This window comes from Synchiropus splendidus, chromosome 3 (assembly GCF_027744825.2).
Source record: "Synchiropus splendidus isolate RoL2022-P1 chromosome 3, RoL_Sspl_1.0, whole genome shotgun sequence".
Classification (NCBI taxonomy): Eukaryota; Metazoa; Chordata; class Actinopteri; order Syngnathiformes; family Callionymidae; genus Synchiropus; species Synchiropus splendidus.
The window spans coordinates 22,858,057-22,879,013 of NC_071336.1; the positions used below are offsets into that span (position 1 = coordinate 22,858,057).

The 20,957-nt window shown below is 40.3% G+C and overlaps 1 protein-coding gene across 2 annotated transcripts in view; it reads right to left on the reverse strand.

Annotated features, from left to right (window-relative positions):
- sema5a (sema domain, seven thrombospondin repeats (type 1 and type 1-like), transmembrane domain (TM) and short cytoplasmic domain, (semaphorin) 5A) overlaps window positions 1-20,957 on the reverse strand; it is a 116,498-nt gene that overhangs the window by 55,292 nt on the left and 40,249 nt on the right. For both annotated transcript variants that reach the window (XR_008414167.1, XM_053859690.1), the window contains exons 4-8: window positions 20,204-20,249; window positions 10,063-10,125; window positions 5,969-6,067; window positions 2,613-2,826; window positions 700-985 (exon numbers count right to left, since the gene is read on the reverse strand). Coding sequence is in view for 1 of the 2 variants with exons in the window: in XM_053859690.1 (XP_053715665.1) it covers window positions 700-985; window positions 2,613-2,826; window positions 5,969-6,067; window positions 10,063-10,125; window positions 20,204-20,249 (708 nt within the window). In the remaining variant the exon portion in view is untranslated. The remainder of the gene's footprint in view (window positions 1-699; window positions 986-2,612; window positions 2,827-5,968; window positions 6,068-10,062; window positions 10,126-20,203; window positions 20,250-20,957) is intronic.

Below are 20,957 nucleotides of genomic sequence, written 5' to 3' on the forward strand. Positions count from 1 at the left end.
AATTTAGTTTGGACAGTGAGTTGTACTTTGAGTACATTTTACCCAGCTGTGTAATTCATTCTGACATCTTTGCTCAAGGTTTTCATAGACTCCGGTGACCTACAGTAAGTGTATATTTCACTGGACTCCAGTGACCTTGCGCTTCCATGATCAAGTTAACATGATGGAACTACTTAAAGCAGACGGGCCGAGGACCACATGTGGCCCTTTGCCTTGTTTTATGTGGCTATCACGACGTCAGAGTGAAAAAAAAATGAAATGAAATTTTAAAAAAGGACTTTTTTTCATCATTAGTTACCATTTATTTATATGACCTTGAAAGAAACTAAACCAAACAAAAACAAACAAAATGAAAAAAAAAAACCTAAAACAAATAACCAATGATGATAACCAAAATATTTCATATTTCATTTCATTTCTGCTTTTCTTCCTCCAAAGCTATTAAAAGTTAAATGAAACGCTACATTAAATTAGATTAGTATTTCTTGTCCGTAAAATTAAATCAATGAAAGATATTGCTCCTTTAAATGGCTATGAGCCATTTAAATGGCATTATATTCACACTTATAAAGATTTTCCACTATTTATGATCCATATTGAGAATAAGAGCTATGTAAATTGAGCTGTACAATATTTTATTTACAAAATTTAAGTTTAAATCAACTCCTTCTCTTCTGCCCTCTGTCCAAATGTACTTACACATTGGTTGTGAAGATGCCATAAAGCAGCTCGAGCTCTGGAAGGTAGAACGTTCCCTGTAGCTCGTTGTAGTTGAAAGGAATTTCTCCGGGCCGGGAACAGTTCAGCCGAGCTTTCATGAAGGTCGTCCAGGTGTCTTCCAGGAGAAAGCGGCCGCCGATGTCATTTTTGCAGACACGTCCAGCTCGAGAAAACACTGTCCGGCCGCAGTCATGCTCCACAGCATTTTCTCGGAAAAAGAAGTAAGTGAAGTTCCCAATATCGTAGGAGGAGACAAAGTTGGGTTCTACAAAAAAAGACAGGAAAATAAACAGCGTGAGCTCAGGCTGTTGAAGAGCATTTACAGTACACAGTGCTGGTTGTCAACGCTACAGAACCAAAACAAGTCTTTTCTCACAGATGTTCTGGAGATGGTGGTCGGCTTTTGATACGCTTCTTCAAAATAGCTTAGACGTGAATCAGATAACATCACTTGCTGACAAAAAGTGAATTGTGCAATGCCTTTGCAGGCCAGACACCTTCAGCTGTCTGTCAATGTCAATGAGGTCAGTCATCGAAGTATGTTTTGAAGAGCATTCGATTTCACTTCTCAGGATTTTCTGGTGAGATAGCTACGTCTCTACTGCCTTAATCTGGCTTCCCTCCATTCTGTCCTTTGGCTGCATTATTGTGTCTGGGCTACAGAGAAGTGTAAGAGGCTCATCGAGGCAAGGGCAATACGGTACTGTCGAACACATCAGTAAAATGAGGAGCCCCTCCGACACAAATTGTTTCTGGAACACAATCTAGCTCCAGCCTGTCTCACCAGAACGTTGATTCCTTCGGAACGCCACACTATATCGTAGAGCAGACCTGGGCAAGGTTTGTACCAGGGGCCACATGCGGCCCTTTGCCTGTATTTATATGGCTTTCATGAAGTCAGAGTTAATCTATAAAATGATGAGCTAGAAATGTTTGCCACAATAATCTGTTTCTTATACGTCATGACTATTTCCACTTTCAGTATAACAAGTAAAGGCCTTTCCTCATTTTCCACTTATTTTTCTACATGAATTAATTTCATATTAATTTGACAAGTAATTGCTTTAATTGACCTGAAAATTTCCTCAAAATAAATGAGATTTTATTATTATATTGCTATATTTTATGCTTTTTCAGATAACTCTTTTATACTGATATTTACTACTTAAATAGATAGAAAAAACATACAATAAAATGTGTATAAGTGAGCTATTATATTATATTATATTATATTATATTATATTATATTATATTATTATTTCATCATAAAACCCATTTTTACTTGATCACACTTTTAGACATCTGGATTTGCAGTTTTCTCATGTTATTTACAAATTTCTGTCATATGTCTTCAGGTTTGACGGCCCCTCGTGACAGCTCCAATATATAATATGGCCGCCTAGGAGATGTAATAGCCCACCCATGTCATAGAGGAACTTCAGATAAGCCCATAGTATTGGTCCGATCACAACTATATATTAAAATAAGGAATAGGAATGTGCACACAGTTTTGCATCTGTTTGAACAGATGTAGGGGTGTCCCGCTCAATCTCGAAAATAGGACAAACTACAAAGCCAGAACACTGTGATCCTCAGAGGTAACAATATTATTGAGAGCATGAATGTTGATATGGTCTTTGTGTGCTTTAAATTAAATTACTTGTGAATTACATTTTTGAGACTAAGGTCTTGATGGCCACATACAGTAAACTGAGTTGGTGGCCCAGATTTGGCAGCAGGGCTCTGTGTTTGACCAGTGTTCTACATGTGAGATCCACGACAATGTTACGTGGATAATAACAGCTCCAAAAACGCTGCATGTGTGATTCCCTGTGTTCCACAGCATCTTCAGTTTTACCTTTCAAATCAACCCACACTAAGTCATGACTGACCATTGAGCCACTTGGAGTTGTACTGGGCCGTCCGTAAAGGAGGAAGTCCGCCCAGGCTGCGGTAGATTGCCGGGTCTCTGCCAGAGAAGTCCATGGCTGTGGCGGCATACAGTTCGCCGCTGGAGGTGATGAGTGCCGTGGAGTTGTGCAGGGGGTTGTAGGGACAGCGAGCCATGCCACTGATCTGATCGTGGATCTCTGTTATATTGGTGAGCTGAAAGAGGAAAAAGACATGCTTTAATCCAGAGTCCGTCCCATATCTGAACTATATATAAGATCACAGCAGTCGCAGCTAACAAGACAATGACAACAATGATAAAAAGGGGTTGCGGCAGCAGGAGCACTCGAGATGAGGAAGGACTCATTGATATGAGAGACAAGCTTAACACGATATAAAGACAGACAGGTGGCCAGATGTTCTGGACACGTGGAGCGGAGGACGATGCAGGTTTGAAATTGAGGTGACAGAGAGAGGAGGAAGGACATGGAGTAGTGAGAAGGGCAGACAATGAATATAGGTGATAAGAAACGCCCAAGACAAAGAACTGTTATCTGAATAAATGTAGCTAAAATACGATCCTGCATATTAAAAACAACAATGATGATAAAAATCACTAAGATCGGGACACCGTTAATGCACCAAATAAAAAGAATAAAAACACTCTTCTTCACAATAGACAGTGTAATAAAGAGGCATAAATCTTGTTGGAGAACTGTCATTAAAATACAGAGGAGCTTATCAAAAAGAACATTACAATTCCAAACACAGTGGTCTGGTGATATTTCGTTTTCACTGCCAAAATGCAAATAGGACAGTCCGGGTAGAAAGGAAAAATAACTCATTTCAAAAGTCACCTCATTATGTTTTGTTTGCCTTACAGCCGCTGAAAAACAAAGACACATATACAAGCACCTTGAGGAGGTAAGATCATAACGGCAAAATGCTTGTGGAATAATTACTGGCATAAACCTCCAAACAGGTCATTACAGCAGCTGCCACAAGATTAAATAGCAGTAAAACCAGCAACGTTAAAATGCTTTTGGAAATGGATTCAATTGCAGGATTTTCTGATGTGTCTCTTGCATCAAGCAGCGTTTTTGGTTCGATCATTCAATGCTACTTTTTCAGGAGCCATCGGTCTTGTTACAACTTTGCAGAGTAGTGCACACTCACCTTAGCTCAGAGTGATAAAAAATATTGAAGTAAAAAAATCCATAACAATTGCGTACAACTTGCGGAATTAACATGTCTTTATGTTGCTTTGATGCCCATTTATACTCAACAACAATACCAACGTGAAGAACGCATGGAAGCATGTGAAATGGATGTGTACAACTTCATACCTAAAGAGAGCATAAATGAGCCTTTAGTGTTGGTGAAAACATTTTAGGTCACCTGGCTGCTATATACTGGAATAAATAAAGTGATGTCCAGAATACACAATACACAAATGATGTCCATAATGCACGCATTAAACCAGCAGAGAAACCCATTGTTAGACCAGTAGAGAACTTCAACAATCAAATATGAGGTTCCCAAAATAACCGGGAAGTTTCCATCATGACACCTTTAATCCAGGTGCCCATAAAACAGCACCATATACAGCATAATGCAATTTTGTTTTCTTGTTATTTAGATGTGCCCTGGTGGCTGTCGTGCTGCAGTGCACCGTTATAAAACTTCTCGAACTCACTAATTTCTCTGATTTTCATGAATTTGATAATCTTCAAACACACGTCCATGACGCCATTCAGCACACGTGGAGCGGAAAAACAGACCTTCGACCAATTTCTTGGAGCCGGTCGATTAGGATCAGGGCTTCTGTTCACTCCAGCCACCTCTGCTCCACCCAAACCACAGCCGAACAGAGCACTTCTGTCTGAGCTCAGCTGACTGTGAGATGAAAGAGTGGACTTGTGTGTGTGTTTTAGGTCCATTGCTTCTCGAGAAAAAGAGGGAGGTAATAGATAAATCGACCGCGGTGCATCCAATGAATATTTAGGAAGTGGAATGAAAGTGGCATCTGTAGTGTCCCGGCAGCTGTGCAAGTAGGGCATTGAATGCCGCGATGGACCTTTTAGAAATGGTTCTCAGGTCAGCCTGGGAGCTTTGAGCTTCGAGGGTCGTACACAAGGAGAAGTCAGGTTTGCCTGAGGCACTACTGCTCTGATAATGATGGCAAACGCTTAGATGTGCCTGAAAGTCTGAGCTTCAAAGGACTGTGATAATAAATAAAACAGATTGATAAATCTGCCGTTCTTTTTTTATTTACAGAAATTAAAATCTACCTGCAAACTCCATTTAATGATTTCCTAATAACTACCTGTTGGATATCTGGAGAGCTGTAAGAGCCTCGCACCAACGTGACATATCTCTCTCATTATTACTGGTGGAGAAGCATAAGCCTGTGAGCACCAAAACAACCTCTAATCTACTTTATCACTGCTGCAGTTTGAAATTAAAGACGTTTGGAAATTGCTGCACAAAATAGTTAAGTCAACAATTTTAATGTTCCTCTGAGCGATATGGTTTTGGAACAAAAGTCATGACAAGTAGAAATGCTTGAATGTGAAGGCAGGAACAAGAAGATCACTGCTCCACAGCACCCAGACGTCTTGACACGTGTCACCTATCCACACACCAGTGGCAAGCGGCTGGTGTGTGAACAAGCAGGGGTTAAATGCAGAGTTCACCTACTCGTCTGCAGCATCCATCCAGTCACAGGACAACTACACTACCACCTGAGCTTTGCTGCTCCCTTTTCCAATTGTGGTTTGTCCCACGTCCGGAAAGCAGATCAGAGTCAATAATATAAAATGTGTGAACCCATCTTATGTTATGGCTAAAATGTTGGCAACAATAATAGACTTCATTTAAAAACAACAAGCACGGTGACAAAAAAACAAACAAAAATTAAACTAGCAAAATAAACTTAATAGCGAGAATAGCGAGAAGGCGAGTTTTGAGTTGAAACTGAACATTTAATGGATGGACAGTCAAAGTGGTGTATATATATATATATATATATATATATACATATATATATATATATATAAAAATAAGCTTTACTCAGGTGTGGTTGGAGCGCAGGGAACATATAGTGCAAAGTAAGGGATGACGTGAGTGGGTTGGATCTTGAAGAGAGAAGTTAATGTGGTGTTTGTCAAGTTGAATTTTTGAGTAAGATAATGAGACCGTAGCGTGTTACAAATACACAATAGATACCAATGACAGGCTGCTAATCGATGTATTTGCTTGCTGACAAAACAGTAACCAAACACAGGATGTGATTCTACTGCACATACTTACTGCATATCATATGGTTGACATCAATGGTGGGTAAACTTCAACATACCGTTCTGTTGGTGCAGATGGGCGTGAAGGCGTTGGTTCCGCAGGTAAACAGCCTGTTCCCGTTGACCAGCAGCACCCTGATGTAGTTCTGGCATTCCTCCTGCGGGGGCAGCGCAACAGACCCATTGAGGAGTGTGTCAACTTGCAAGCGTGCGACAAAGACGCAGTTGAGATCATCCACACGTGAAATAAGGTCTGGCATGACTGAGTCAGAGCAAGGCTCAAATCAGCAGCAATGTCACATTTTAATTCATCAGGGGAGAAACTTAAGGAAAGATCTATTTAAGAACAGATAATTGATTTCTCCAATGAAGCAGACCATTCAAGGCCAGTCAAGACTTGGTGCTTGTTTTTCTTCCACTGGAGCAATATCTTTTCATGAGTTGCCACCAAGCAAATGATAGATGTCTTAAAGAAGCGTTTCCTCTTGGGAAGTGTCACCATGAGCTTTGAGAGATAGACTGAAAGCAAATAAGAAATAAGGCGCAGCGCAGGAAGAGAATGATTGATTTCACTTAAATGACATGAACTTTCAACACAGCAGATGCAACAACAGCCAGTTGAAAGGGCAGAGAGTCTTATTTGTGCTGGACGGGGTCATAAACTCCTAGGAACCTGTCATGTGAAAGGAGCAGTGGTTGAGTTGGTGAGGGGCCCTCGTTGAGATTTAAAACCTTGTAAATCTGTTAGTGTCTGAGCGACTTGAGGTGCCTGCTGTGACTCTCGGCTCCCACAACCGTTCGATTTATGGCATTAAGCAGCAACACAGCCGGGACTGTGGGTGATGTTTTTCGCTTTAAAACAGTTTTGGGTTTCAGAGCTTAGTCTGTGGTGTGCGTTTGAATGTAGCAACTTGGGGTCAAATGTTGCCAAAACAAGAACCTTACAAACTTCACAAATGATCCTGGTGGGACCAAAAACTTAAATATATGTGACACAATTTCATTAAAACTTTCCATTTTTTGGGGGGATGCATTCTACAAACTGCACATATTATAGGGCTGCACCGATAGATCGGCCAGCCGAGATATTGGCCCCAATAAGGGAATTTATGATGTCATCACGATCGGTCGATGAAATGAGAAATACATGCCGTTTTTTTTTCATCATTAGCTAAATTATCTAAATAAAATGTTAAATATTAACTCTGCATTCATGCAGCTGAGAGTGACCCCAAACATGGCAAACAGTTTTTAAACTCAGATATAAAAACAACACCTCAAAACTGCCCCTGCAATATTGTTTTAGACTATGATGGCTGTTGCTGGCTGCTAAATGTAACTTGCAGTCTTACTTGGTTACTTTTAAATGAAAGTAATCACTTAAGTAACTAAGTTACTTTTTAAGGGAGTACTCCGTGGTCAGTGGTGATAACCTTTTCCAAGCAACTGTGTCAACGCTGGTTATAAGACAACATTCCGGTGTTTAATGTGTGATGACTGAAGTTTAAGATATCATAAGCACCTTACGTTTTGTATTGTTTATTTAATTATTTATTTAGTTTTTTATATGGTGTGGTTCAGTATTTTTGCTATTGAGCAGGTTTGTGTAATTAATCTTAAAACAAAAAAAAGTGTAAAAAGTAAAAAAAATTGGCAAAGATCTGTATCAGCCTGGTGGGACTTTCAAAAAATCAGCACTTGGAAATCAGTGCACCCCTCCATATATTCTAATGTAAACACAAAATATAATGCATCAACACCAAGCACTATCATGTCATTCTATTTTATAACTGCATACCTGGTCTGTCTGCCTGCGTACTTGTTCAACACACTCTTTCATGTTAGGTGCTTTGTGTCTCTTCAAAAACGGTGGTGCTTCTCCGTTATCAAGTAAACAGGAGGCAGCAACCTCCTGTCAGGTATATTTAATTCTCATTTGTTCCTGAATATAAATCAAACGTGCCGGAGACGAGCGGTCAAGTAGATTTAAGAGACAAAGCACAATCACAGCCCAAGACCTGGTACTTGTGTCATAGTTTACGGGCAGATGTTTGCTGTGCAGGGTAATAAACCAAAGCTCTGTCAGCTGCAATGGAATAGAGTCCTTTAAGGAGATTCTCTGTATACATCACCGTAGCAGCCTTCACAAGAGAACAGAGCTCAAAACAATTTGACTGCCGCCACTCTCAAGGACTGAGGTAGCTGCTCTGTAATTCACAATGGCGTTCCTTCTCTGGCTGGTCCCTGCATGGCCATTATGGCTCTCTAACCACCTTTTACACGAGATAAATACACAGCGTTCCACACACTCACACACACACGGCCAGATCTGGGCTGGGCAGTTCAAGTCCAGTTCGTCTGAAAACCAGCTGTTTGGTGGACAACAGTTTCACCACACTCTAAAATACTGAGCTGGGTACAGAAGGAAGCTGAAAAAACAATAGCAACTCCCTAACAAACTGTAGTTAAGGTGTGGTTGGCTTCTACTTTACTTCAGAGAAAGTAGACCAAAGCCGTCATTTCGCCGGAATATACTAACAAACCAGGGATTTCCAAAGTTGTCTATTCTTGGACCTTAGAATGAACTCTGAAATATGTGACTTTGGAACTTGACACTATGTTTCTTGAGTGTTTTGAAGCTATTCACCACTGGGAAAGTCCAAACTTCAGGAATCCATTGGTCAAGTGTGTTATATATTTATAGAAGAGCTTCACTGTTTTTGAGCCATGAGTTATAGGAGTTAAACAGATATTTTATACTCATTTTTATAAACATGCCTTACACAATCGTGCTCAATTAGCTTATTAGTGTTTCAAGATGATCTGAATACTTCTCTCTACCACAGGTCAGAAGAAGCTATGGGAAGGATATCTGGGAACACTAGTGGCAGGTAAGTATGACAGGTGAAGCCAACTGTCATATAGAAAAAGTTCATTTGGTTCAGGGGTTTGTCTTGTTGAGTGCCTTTCACCAAACTATAAAACATCCCACAAATTGACTGTATTTTCGTAGCCGTCACATGATTTAAAAAAAGCTCAAATATAATTAAAACATTTGAGAAAAATGATTTTCTATTTGATATTTTATTTGAAGCCAAATTAAGCCATTCAGTGTTTCATTTCTTCAAACAAAATTGTCTTCAAAATGAAAGCACTAGTGATGGAAAAGTCAAGAGAAGTTAACGATTAAACTTAAAATAGACTTCTCTGAGTACGGATTGATTTTTTTTTTCACTTTCTCCAAACTAAAATTAAGACAGCAAATTTCAACTTAACACCATAAACTGGCATCCACATTCAAACTATTTTGAAGACTGGGTATCTTATTTGAATCAACAATACGAAAAAAAATATATAAATGAATAAAATAAAGAATAATCTTAAGTACTTACTTATTAAGTACTTACTTACCTGGTCTACTGTCAAATATCTATCTAATATCTCAAAGGCATGATAAGTAAGATAACAAGAGGCATCGCATCCAAGCAGAAAACATTACATTAAGTGTAAATCCAATTCACTGCAGACAAAGCACTATCTTGGGGACACAAAATGTTTTTAATCAGACTCAAACTCCGTAAATTCCGTACTGCAGAGCAGCACCCTTGTTCATACACAAGCCGCACCAGTCTATAAGCCGCGGGTGCAGTGGTGCTCTCTGCCCTGTAGAAAGGTCAGTGGTGCACCCGGCTTAGAAATGCACAAAGGTCACTTCTAAACTAGCTTTGAAAACAGGTCCAGCATTGCGACTGATTCAAGAAACTAATGTGGAAATGTTCTGAACTTGAATTATGAACTTTTATTTACATTAAAATGCTACATTAAAATGAGTTCGAATTGCAAAAAACAAATAGCAGTTCATAGTACGGAGGTTACTGTAATTGCCTGTTTTTTGTGTGAGCAAACAGGTTTGCATGCATTTCTGTAGATGCAAACCGTTGGCAAATCAGCCCTGTGGTTGGACCTCAGACTATATTTAACTTTGAGATAAAGACAGTGCATGAAGTAATCAACTTGGAACTGCAAACTGCAGTAAGACACGGCAAAAAGTTGACATTTTCAGTGCTACAACAATATTCTGTTTCTTTTCTCTGCGTGGTGACAACCTGAAAGAAGTGAAGCATGAAATGGTCGGGGCATCAGTCAAACTTACCTCAGACTTTCCTCGACTGAAGCAGGCTCCCTTGGTGAACTCATCACACTGCCACTCCGCCTCCTGCCGAGAGAAGGAAGAGCACCATGAGGTTTCCCGTGGCAACAAACATGAAGCCAACTTCCCCCAAAAAATCTCTGCTGTCACACTGATCAACATAAAAATAAAGCTTCACTTCTCCCAAAAAGCCTGTCAACACAAATTTAGCAGCTGGTTTCATGAGTTTGATTTCCAATAAGAAGACTTTGTGCGACACACTCAACAGTGAAATCAATTGCTGTGTGTGTAACCCTCAAGCAAGTCAGGGCAAATATGCAGAGAGACGAACAACAGTTTGATTTATGTTTGGGAGGAAAGCATAAATGTGCAGGCAAAACATGAAAGTCCCTTGAGAGAAGTGCCAGCGAGCACGAAACAGAGCTATTAACACAGCAAAAGAAAAGACGTCTGAACTCCAGCGGATGATGTCGACCAGCGGCCTGTCACTTTCTGCCTTTTAACTTCGGCATGACCTCTGCAGGGTCTCTCATTGATGAAAGCAGAAATGAGTCTTAGCCTGGAGACGGCCGCAGCTCAAAGACATTTGTGACAGACAGGAAAGTTGGTGATGCCAGCTCTATATAACAGCAGACACGGGATTACTTCTCTAAAAGGCCGGCTGGCACATGCTCGAATTTCGAGCCATTACAGCACCAGATTTCTGTAGTTTCAAAAATCTGTTTGAAAACCTTTTTGATACAGCATTAGAGGGAGAATGGAACCTTGCAGCTTTGCACTTCCAGACAACCCTGAACACATCAATAGAAATTTTATAGAAGGAATATTACTTTAATCCACGAGGGTCAAAGAAGGTTGTCTGGAAGGATAAGAGAGGGCAAAGGCATCTACTAAAGTGACACTGAGGTGACTGACAAGTGAGCTACGACTTATCTGCCTTTTTCACGTGGCAAGTCTTCTGACAGCACATTTTCTCTGGTCTTCAAATTTCCTGTATTGTACATGCAACTTTGGACAGATTTTTTAAAATACAAATATAACATACGTCAACACCCTCTGCACCCTCCCTTTGATTCCAGCTTCCCAAACACACAATGAAAAGAAGTGGACCGGGAGCTATAATCACTTTAAGAGCTACAGCCACAATAGGTTCCTTTTTCAGATGAGCAGAGAGTTAAACTACTAAGAATTCTCAGCTCCGCGCTTCATATATATTCACAATTACTGAGGGTCCCAGCTCGTGCTCCTTCAAGGATCGTGGATATTTATGTATGCAAGTGAAGGTTGAACCAAAAAACATACAAACAATTCAAGTCAATTCCACTCGGGTATATTTGCTCAGACTCCTTCTGGACTAGTGTCTACTTCACTAAAATTCCAAAGTACCAAAACCTGGCCTCTTCAAGAGAGCACGCTCTTTGAAGAAGTGAGAAAACTTGAAAATCCTATCATGACATGTGACTTCATCAGATTCCTTTTGTCAGCTTGACAGCTGATAATACAATAATTTCACGCTTTTCATGCAGATATCATTCAGAGGCGTTTAAATCAGGTTGTATTTTCTCACCATCTTACACATATTTATGAGGCAAAACGTTTGCAAGTTTCTGGTCAGTGCAGGCACCATAGGAAAATACCGAGGAGTACGGTCAAGCTACACAAGGATCCTGTTAAAAAATACATTTAAAGAATTAAAGTTACGCCTTTGACCAGCTTGTTCACATTGACTGTCGACGGACAGAGTACTTTTCCTCTGTCAGTGAGAATTGGTGCATCACCATAGAACTGCAATTTGTCTGGAGAAGCAGGTTCCTGACAGGACTCAAACAATGATCCAGGTTGTGTTGCTTTACCTGCAAAAAGGTGCCAAATATATTCCCACTGGAAGATAGGCTCTAGGGCTTTTTCCTACTGTGGAAGCTTAGAGAGGCATACAAAACACCAACATCCAAACACACACATGGACAATGTCTGCACGCACATTGACACTAGAGAGCTTGGCCAGAGGAGAAAAGCACCGCTGTCTGCTACTATTCAGAGAGGATAAGATATGGCGTGTTAACAGGAGCTATGTGTGTGTGTGTGTGTCAAATTCCAGGCTGGCTATTCCCGGCCCATGCATTCGCCACAAACACAAACCACACACAGCAGTAGCAGCAGAAAAGCCAACAGCAGCTAAGCCCAGCAGGCCATGAAAAAAACCTTAACTGATGGCACGTCAGAGAGAAATTTGTCAAGTGGCTGACAACATCATCAGGTCAAGTCTGAACTTCTTGTATTATGCACCATAGGACATGACTGAAAACCACTGAACAGGTGAAAGTGATGGTTAAAATGCACTGTTCAGGAGGAAATTTGCAACCTCAGCATGATGCAATGTGTTAAAATATGAATGTGGATTTCAGTTTTATCCCAGTGTCCAGGAATTCCTGTACATGATGGACAGCATGAGGGCCAGCAAACTCCAGTAACAAGTCCTGCACACTATCCTTGCAGTAGGCACTGCAGGACGTTGTATCTCCACTGCAGGCTACATGGGTATTAAAACTAACCAGCACATATAATTAAAGTGTTTGATCAGTTTAATAGGCAACTTCAAAACTAGAACAATCGTGTTGTACCGTGGGTGTGCATTGCTGGCATAAACATATTTTGAAAGTTTATTTTCCAGTGACTGTGCCAATGTGGCATTGTGAAGATCACATGATAAATGTGTGTCAGATGAGTTCGCGCCCACATTTGTCTTAGCAGCATCACCGGTGCGCGAGAAGTCAGTGGACTCTACCACGAGCTAGAAGGCTTTATAGCGCAGATTTCACTTGTTTTCATTTGACCATTTCAAATGGTACGTTTTCCAACTCATAAATTGCAGCAAGAGGTGATTTCAGCGTGTACAGAAAAGACTTGGAAAGGAAGGAAACGGCAGCGGCTAAAGTGCGATACAAATCCACGGCGTGTGTGGAAGAGAGCACTTACGTTTCATTTGGACCCATTTACTTGGCAAAGTCGCATTAAAAACAAAATGTCCTTTAAATACGCATGAAAAGTGAAAGGTTGAGTGCAGCCATTTTGAAGTAAGTGCTCTTGATCATACGCTCTTTTTGATTTGAAAAACCATTTCAATGGATTCTGTCTGGATCGGCTACAGTGTTTCACATTAACACATTATTAAGTACTTCACATTTTCATTTAACCTTTAACTTGCCTTTCTTCATACAACTTCGATAATTGTTTGGTGTCGGACTTTCATGCTTAATAGACTTTCTATGTCGGATCAGCACACACTTCAATGTAAATTCGATAGAATGTTCTCATTGTTAGTTAATGTGAAGCTGCTGCGATGTGAGTAATGACAAGAGTGAATCATGAGAAGCAACTGCTCTCAGACTGAGGAGCTTTTGTCAACACAATGGGAACTTGACCGACTCCTATTTAGCCATACTTTTAGTTTGGGGGGGTGTGGGCATTAGGGATGGGCAATATGGACAAAAAAGTTATCGCGATAAATGTTGTAATTTTGGCGATAACGATAATTATCACGATAAATACATTTTCATTCTATTCCATGTGTTGGACGCAACAGTCTCTCAGTCACTGTTTTATGATGAAACATATTAGTGGAGTTTGCCTCCAACATCATTATTTATTTATGTTGAAATATAATAGTTAACTAAGTGTAGAGACAAGAAATTCAATGTTCTCTGGTAGAAGCTGCTGGTGTCAGACAGACTGCTCTGCCAGCTTTATTTAGGGGTTAAATTGAGCTGCCTGTCTGCTGTATCTCATGTCTCTTAACAGTTTACTTTAACTACTAGTCTGGACACATTTCATAGATCCTATTGAAGAAATATTAGAAATAATGTGAATAAATGATCATTTAGTCATATTCTATTCTCCAAATCATGATACAAACTGTCAGACTTTGTCTTGTCTTCACAATTCTCTAAATTCCCTAAAATGGTGGTTTTTCTTTGCCTTATTGGAGATTTCTCAATAAGGTCTCTATTGACCTTTAGAATTTGTTGATGGTCCCTAACTGATGCCAGGTTGTAGCATTAGCGTTGCCCGAGAGAGTGTGTCCACGAACAGTGAACCCTAATGGGGATGTGGAAGATAATACCGGAGCAGAGGTCCGTCCAATATCCAACTATTTTCACCAGGGTGTTTTGCCGAGGCGCCAGCGCAGCAGAAGACCTGCATGTGTTGAACCAAGGCAGATGACCGCATCAGAGAACCTATGAGGACCACTCCATCTAATAAAATAAACACAGATCGTGTCCACTACACTCTCCACAACTGTCCACATGCCGGTATCGGCTGTCAAACGCCACGGAGCTGGAGAGGGAGGCACGTCATCGACGTCTTGTCATGCTCACGTGTGTAAGTCCAAAGCAGCGAGTATGTCTTTGTCGGTTTTTCGTCGGATGTATCGTGAGATGCAGAATTGTCATCGGGGAGATTGTGTTTGCCGGTATATCATGTACAAGTTATCGCCCATCCCTAGTGGGCATCCTGTGGACGCCCAAAGCCCAAAAACATGAGAAACAGTTTGCCCTGTTTTTTTCAGCAGAACACCCCTAAATTTCTGATCCTTACTGCCTGTATAGTGTCCTAATCATAGTGATTCACGCTGGTAATTTTGCTGAATTCGATCGAATTTCCTCGATTCTATTGCCTTTGCGGACCACAGGCTTTGCCATTTTGTTTCTCGTGGTTATCCAGATCTCGTGGGTCGCGACACGCTCATTGATTGGTCGACGCGGCACGGAAGAACACTGTTATTGATGGGACATCTGACAGCATTCATTGCCGCCGCCATCCCCAGGTGACAGACACTGTGAGAGCCGTCTCAAAAAAGGGCCTGGAGATAGGAGTAAGTAAACAGTAAAATGAACAAGGAACGAAAAACGAGGCAACTCTGAGAGAGCTGGACAGCAGGTTTTGATCTGAATGAATCTGTGTTCCTAAGCAACATTGTTTTCCGGGTGAGGCACTGAATAGATGAAAGTTTTGGCCTGCTGGAGGCCCCGCCATGATGCACTGTTGACAGCTGCCTGGCATCTGCAACTGTCTGTGTGTCAACAAAGATGGCCGATTGGAGCAATGGACAAATCCTGCTGGTGAATTCTAATCTGCTGTATCAAACGCTGATTCACCTTCTGATGTGTTGGCACAATGTTCATTCTTCAGACAGATGCCCGCTGATGTAAGCGCCTGAAAGATTTAGGATTGATATCAGTCTTGACGTTGATAGAATCAAGTCTCATTGTCTGTGTGACCGCAGGCAACTTCTTAACCTGAGATACAAATTCAATGCTAGCGTGTATTTAGACACACCTCAGGCGTGTCTAAATACAGCTGCTGAGTTTGGATGTTCAGTGGAATGAAGTGGTCACATTCACAATGTATTGCCTTTGAGTGGAATTAAAAGTGAGAATAAGTGAAGGTAGTGAAGAATGATGTAGTTATTCTTTTCCAAGAAAAAAATCTTGGTAGGTTTTTCTTATCATTCTTAAACCACAACTACAAATAGGAGGATTGTTGTTGTGGAGGAAAAAAAAAACACTTCGCAACCTTTTGACGAAGGAGCCCAGATTTGCTACAAACAAATAGACCAAACAACTATTTTTAAAATTATTTTGAAGCATAAAAACAAGATGGTGATGTGCATTCTTCGAACCATAGACCAACAACAAATCAACATAAGCGAATTTTTTTAAATATGATTTGTCGGAGTGACAAATACAACAGGACAGCTGAAGCCTCAGATCGTCTTGTGTAAAAATATTCAAATTCAACAAAGCTAATTCTTTTATTATCGACCCTACATATCAAACTCAAGGCCAAGGCCTGTGGTCTTAGAGTTATTCAAATCAGCAACTCAGGTGTCAGGAGTTTGTGTGACATCTCATGGTTTCACTGTTTCACTCTCTGTGTAGACTGAAGGTTGTGACTTTAAAATAAACATTTAAATCTGTATTTCTGTGGGATGCTACTCTAACGTGACAATTAATAACTGGGGAAATCACATAACATCAGTTGAAAAAATACACCTTTTCTATGACCTACAATCCAGTACTTTGGCCCCCATTTGTGACTGAGTTTGACTCGTGCATTAGGGCATCGTGGAATGTCTCGAGCCTGTTCCACACACATGGGTTGACTCCCTGGACAGATCACCAGCCGACACAATCTAGTCGGCAAATGGCTGCATCAAAACAATGTGGTGTCCATTCATCTGTGCCTGTATTCTACTGAGACACTGACTGTACAACAGATCCATTAAGGACAATCCATCAGTGCTCGTGGTCTCCGCAGGTCAGTGTTAATGGGTTTCTATAGGCCCAGCTGCAGTACTGAGGGGAGACTCTCACTGTAGAGGGCAAATAAACAATATCATCAAACAAGATTAACTATCTACTATAATCATCTACTAGAATTATCATGCCACCGTGTGGCAGTTTGTTTGTTTATTATTTGCTTTACACCATACTACGAGCACAGGTGAGTGTCTGGAGGTCCACACAAGTGTTTACATATAATCTTTCAAAAAAACCCAAAATCATTTATTTGGCATTACCTCAAGATGCAGTGTAATTCAGGGAGAATGTCTCTGTTAAACAAAGGCACTGCTTTCACACTCCAGTCGCTGTTGTTTTGGATCAGACCATGGAGGGCGTTTACTGAGATTACAGTTGGCTGGCTCAGACTGAATCGATCTCTCAGTCCCAACTTGATATGAGCACTCGTGCAGGTTAGAGCCAAACCCCCGAGTTTCACTGCTCTCAAAATCTGTCTGACACTAACAGGCTTTTGAGAGAGATCATCACGACGATTGAAACTGAAGTGATAGTTTGCTGCAGCAAGATTGTTTTTGCTTATTTATGTCATGACTTTTTATGAGCCGAGAACATGATTGCATGATACTGAGATTTCCCCAACTATGTTTTTTTTTTTCTTTCATTCACCAGGAATTGTTTCCTATCACATTCAGTAACTGCTGGTCCTGAAGTGGTGACAGCTGCACGAAAACAACAGGCTGCCATGATGAAGTGAAATTACAAAGACGAGTCTAGATAACTCTTTTACTTGTTTTCTTTTGAGGGAAACAGCAAAGCGGCAATAAATACTCCAACTTTTATTTACTTATTTTTTTACTGTATCTTGAGGATGTGTTTTGTTTGTAACAGCATGTGAGGTTTGCGATTTTGACAACCCCATCCATTCTTCCAAAACAACACAAAAAGTTTTTGAGGACAAAATACATTTTTTTTTTCAATCAAGTTCAATGACTTCTATTGCAGTCGGAGTCCATGTGTTTTAGACTTTGTGGCGTTCGGATCTAGTTGTTGCACATTCCACCCAGCTCAGATGTATAGGAAGGTCCTGGTGATAAGAAGGAAGGTTTGGAAAGTGTGTGCTTAAGTCGCAGCCTGTAGCCCAGACCTGACAATATGAATACACAGAGCTCAAGACACATATCAATGATTATGATTCCTGGAGAAAAGCGCTCCCACCATCACAGGCTGCATAATGTACTGCAACAGCTGAAGCATGGATCAACACAAATCATTGAACATTTTATTATGTATTACTGTGTGAGAATTGGTTACTTAAGAAAAAAAAGACACTAAAAAATGGAGAAGTTTGAGCAACAACGACCAGAGGTGTTGACCAGTGCACTCCCTCCAGCTCAACTGATTGAATGCCTTGCCAGACAGTACAACCATGAACAGTAAGTAATAACTGTTATTAAAAAAAAAAAAGTAATATGATTTTATTGATGATGGTTGGGACATTAACACACTTTAATGCCATGTATTAATCCATTAGAAATATTTTACAGATATTTAAAAAAATAAAAATGTAAAAACATGACTGTTATTTAATGCTTGAAATAACACTTTATCCACCAATCTGGTCAGGAAGAAAAAAAAATCAAAGCAGCTAACTTAAGCTTAGTTATAGACCCTGCGCTTTACTGAAAACGTCTCAGCCTAACTGCATTGATAGAGATTCATTGATGTACAGAAAAAGAGAGTGATTCAGTGATTCTGCAGCACTAATGCTTTGTGGATCTTTAGATGCAACGCTGCATCTTCCATCTTTGAGAAAGTGGTGCGAGAATGTTTCTGTGTGTTTGTAGGCTCCACGACTCTATATCAATACAGCTAACAAATCTGTGTGTGGTGCATTTGAGCAGAGCAAGGGAGCTCAGGAGGAAATCGATCACAACTTTCAGATTTGACAAAACAAGAGAAATGTTGTTTACTGTACGTAGCCAAAGATGCAACCAAATCTTGGAGCAATTCATTTTCTTGAAGAGGAAAAATGGAGCGTTTTGGCGGTGAAAACTATGATTATTAACTCTTGGAAATAAAAGGATCTGAGAGCAGATATCATTTGGAGGTTTATCGTTGAGAATCTAAAGGATCTCTTCAGAAATGTGCTGTTTTATATTGCAACGCTTAAAGTGAGTGGACCTAACCAGCCAGGTGGCTGAATCATATTCATGTCTAAACTGGCCTCAGGCTCATGGATAACTAGAGCTCAAACAAAAGGCTTCATCACACAGCTGGAAGCTCCACTCTGATCTCCAGGACAAAAAAAAAAAAAGTATGTCCTTGGATTGCCGTGAGCAACTGTGCATGCCCTCCCCTCAGTCTCTGTGTGTGGCTTCCCTTTTTGTGTACAGTAATGTTGTCTACTGATTATTTTCATGACACTTCTTTGATCTATTCAGGTTTTTACTTGTCCCTACTGCTCGTCTAATACTGGCCAGCAGGCACTTTATATCAACATAGTTTCACCCATGCTTGGCTCCATTCTTGCCAACTCCCCTTACTGTAAGTACGATGACATCACTCCAACCATCCACTTTCTTAGATACAAACTCTTTGTATCAGTTGTCGAATAGGAGCTGACAGTTCCCCACAAGCTTGGAAAAGAACTCCCACTCCAAATATTCCTGTAACTAGGTAGGTTTGTTGACAGATTTTTCAAAATAGAAATGGCATGCCTGTAACATCTCAGCCTTGTGAGAGCCTGCCAAAATCCTGGGCAACGCTCGGTCGCTGCTGCGAACACAACTGGAAGTGAGTAAAAAGCTTCACAGTGGCAGAAATTGCTGGCAACAGACGGCAGGTTTGGGTTTTGAATGAACATGAATTTATTTTTTTGAGCTGTGGACGAGAGCAGTAAAAATCGCTAGTTGATCGAAATGCATGGGGAGAACATCCACAGGACGACCATGCCAGGCCGGCGAACTCGCTGCTGTCCTACTGTATGTTTGTGTTGAGCCAGTGAGTCGAGGGCAGATGGTGACAGACCATGAACTGAGATTCACACTCAAATATGAGCTTTTTTTTTTTTTTTTTTCTGATTTCAATCAATGTTTGAGTGACATTTCTGGATGAAGGAGACTGCTTCAAGTATTTAAATATTTTATATTTGATTTCTCTAATCGACATTTTTGTTGATAAATTGTTAAATTGAATGTGTATGTTTAGAATGTGATCAAAGTGATGATCATAGTGAATCTGAAATTATATTGTGTCGTCTCGCTCCAGGAAAAAAATGCATTTGACTGTTGAGAATTGACAATCAATTATTTAATATTACAGGCATTTATTTTCTCACACACATAGAGAAACATCAGAGTCTGTGCTTGATGTAGCCTTGTTTTTTATGTATGTAGCCTTGTTTTTTATACATAAATTTTTATGTATTTCATCCAATAATGCAGAACAATTGGTGGAGGTTATTTGGATATATATTTCTGTGCTTCATGATTATTGGAAGCACATTAAAGTATAGATTGAAATGTAATAATTTCTGGAGAAAAATAATCCAAAACGACCATCAACAGTTCAAGTTATTGAATAGCTCAGGCTTTTAAGTGTAAAACATATGGCAGTGGACAAAAACGTCTTGCTTCTCATGCCTGCACTTAAGCAAACCCTGTTCAACCACAGTGTTGGTCAATCATTCTCCTGTACACGCTATTACTTTTGGATGACAAACCTACTACTTTGTGCTGGAAAGTGCCAGAAGTGACGTGCAGAATGCATAAATCAGTTTCTAGAGATGAACATTTTCAACATGACTGTCATTTCCAGGCGGAGTCAGAGGAATTTGCACACACCTGGATCAGAGTCAGGTCCTCCAGGTTCAGCCTGAAGAGGTGATTCCTGCAAGGAAAGACATCAGATGAGCAAAAGCGTTTATGAAAAACTTAAGCTAATATTCAGTGTATGACCAGGCATTTTAATGCAGAATTTGCTATTTGTTTGCATGGAGTCACATATACAGCAGCTTTCAATAGTCTCAACTGTCTCAATTGAAATGAATACTTGAGTAAAATGCTGCACTGACGATAACATGAGCGACAAACGGGAGTTGCACAAAGTAACTCTCATAATGGCTTAAAAAAATTAGACTTCACAGCTCTCTGCTGCTTGTAAAGATTTCCCTTGCACTTCATTAAAAGCCCAAATTAACCTTTATAAGGAATGAAACAGTTTAATGGGAATACACCAACCGCAGAAGTGATTAAATGAGTCTGATGGTTTGGAAAGTTCATAGCTTGCCTGTATAGAAACTGAGTCACTATTCCTGTCCTCAATGCAGCGTTCTTCTTTTGGGATGCATTACCTTTGATCTCACCAAGTAGCTCACCATGGTGAACGACAGCACATATGTAAAGAGGAAAGAGTGTTGAAGACCCTCCACTGCACACCAATTTCATTAGGTTCATTGGGTGGAGTTAGGTGACACCTACAGGACTAGTAACATCGGGCCTCTGTTTCTCTATAGTTCATAGTACAGTCACATCAAACATGACTTGGCTACAGTCCCAGTGCCCAACAGCAACTTCTCCACACCTCTCATGTTGCGTA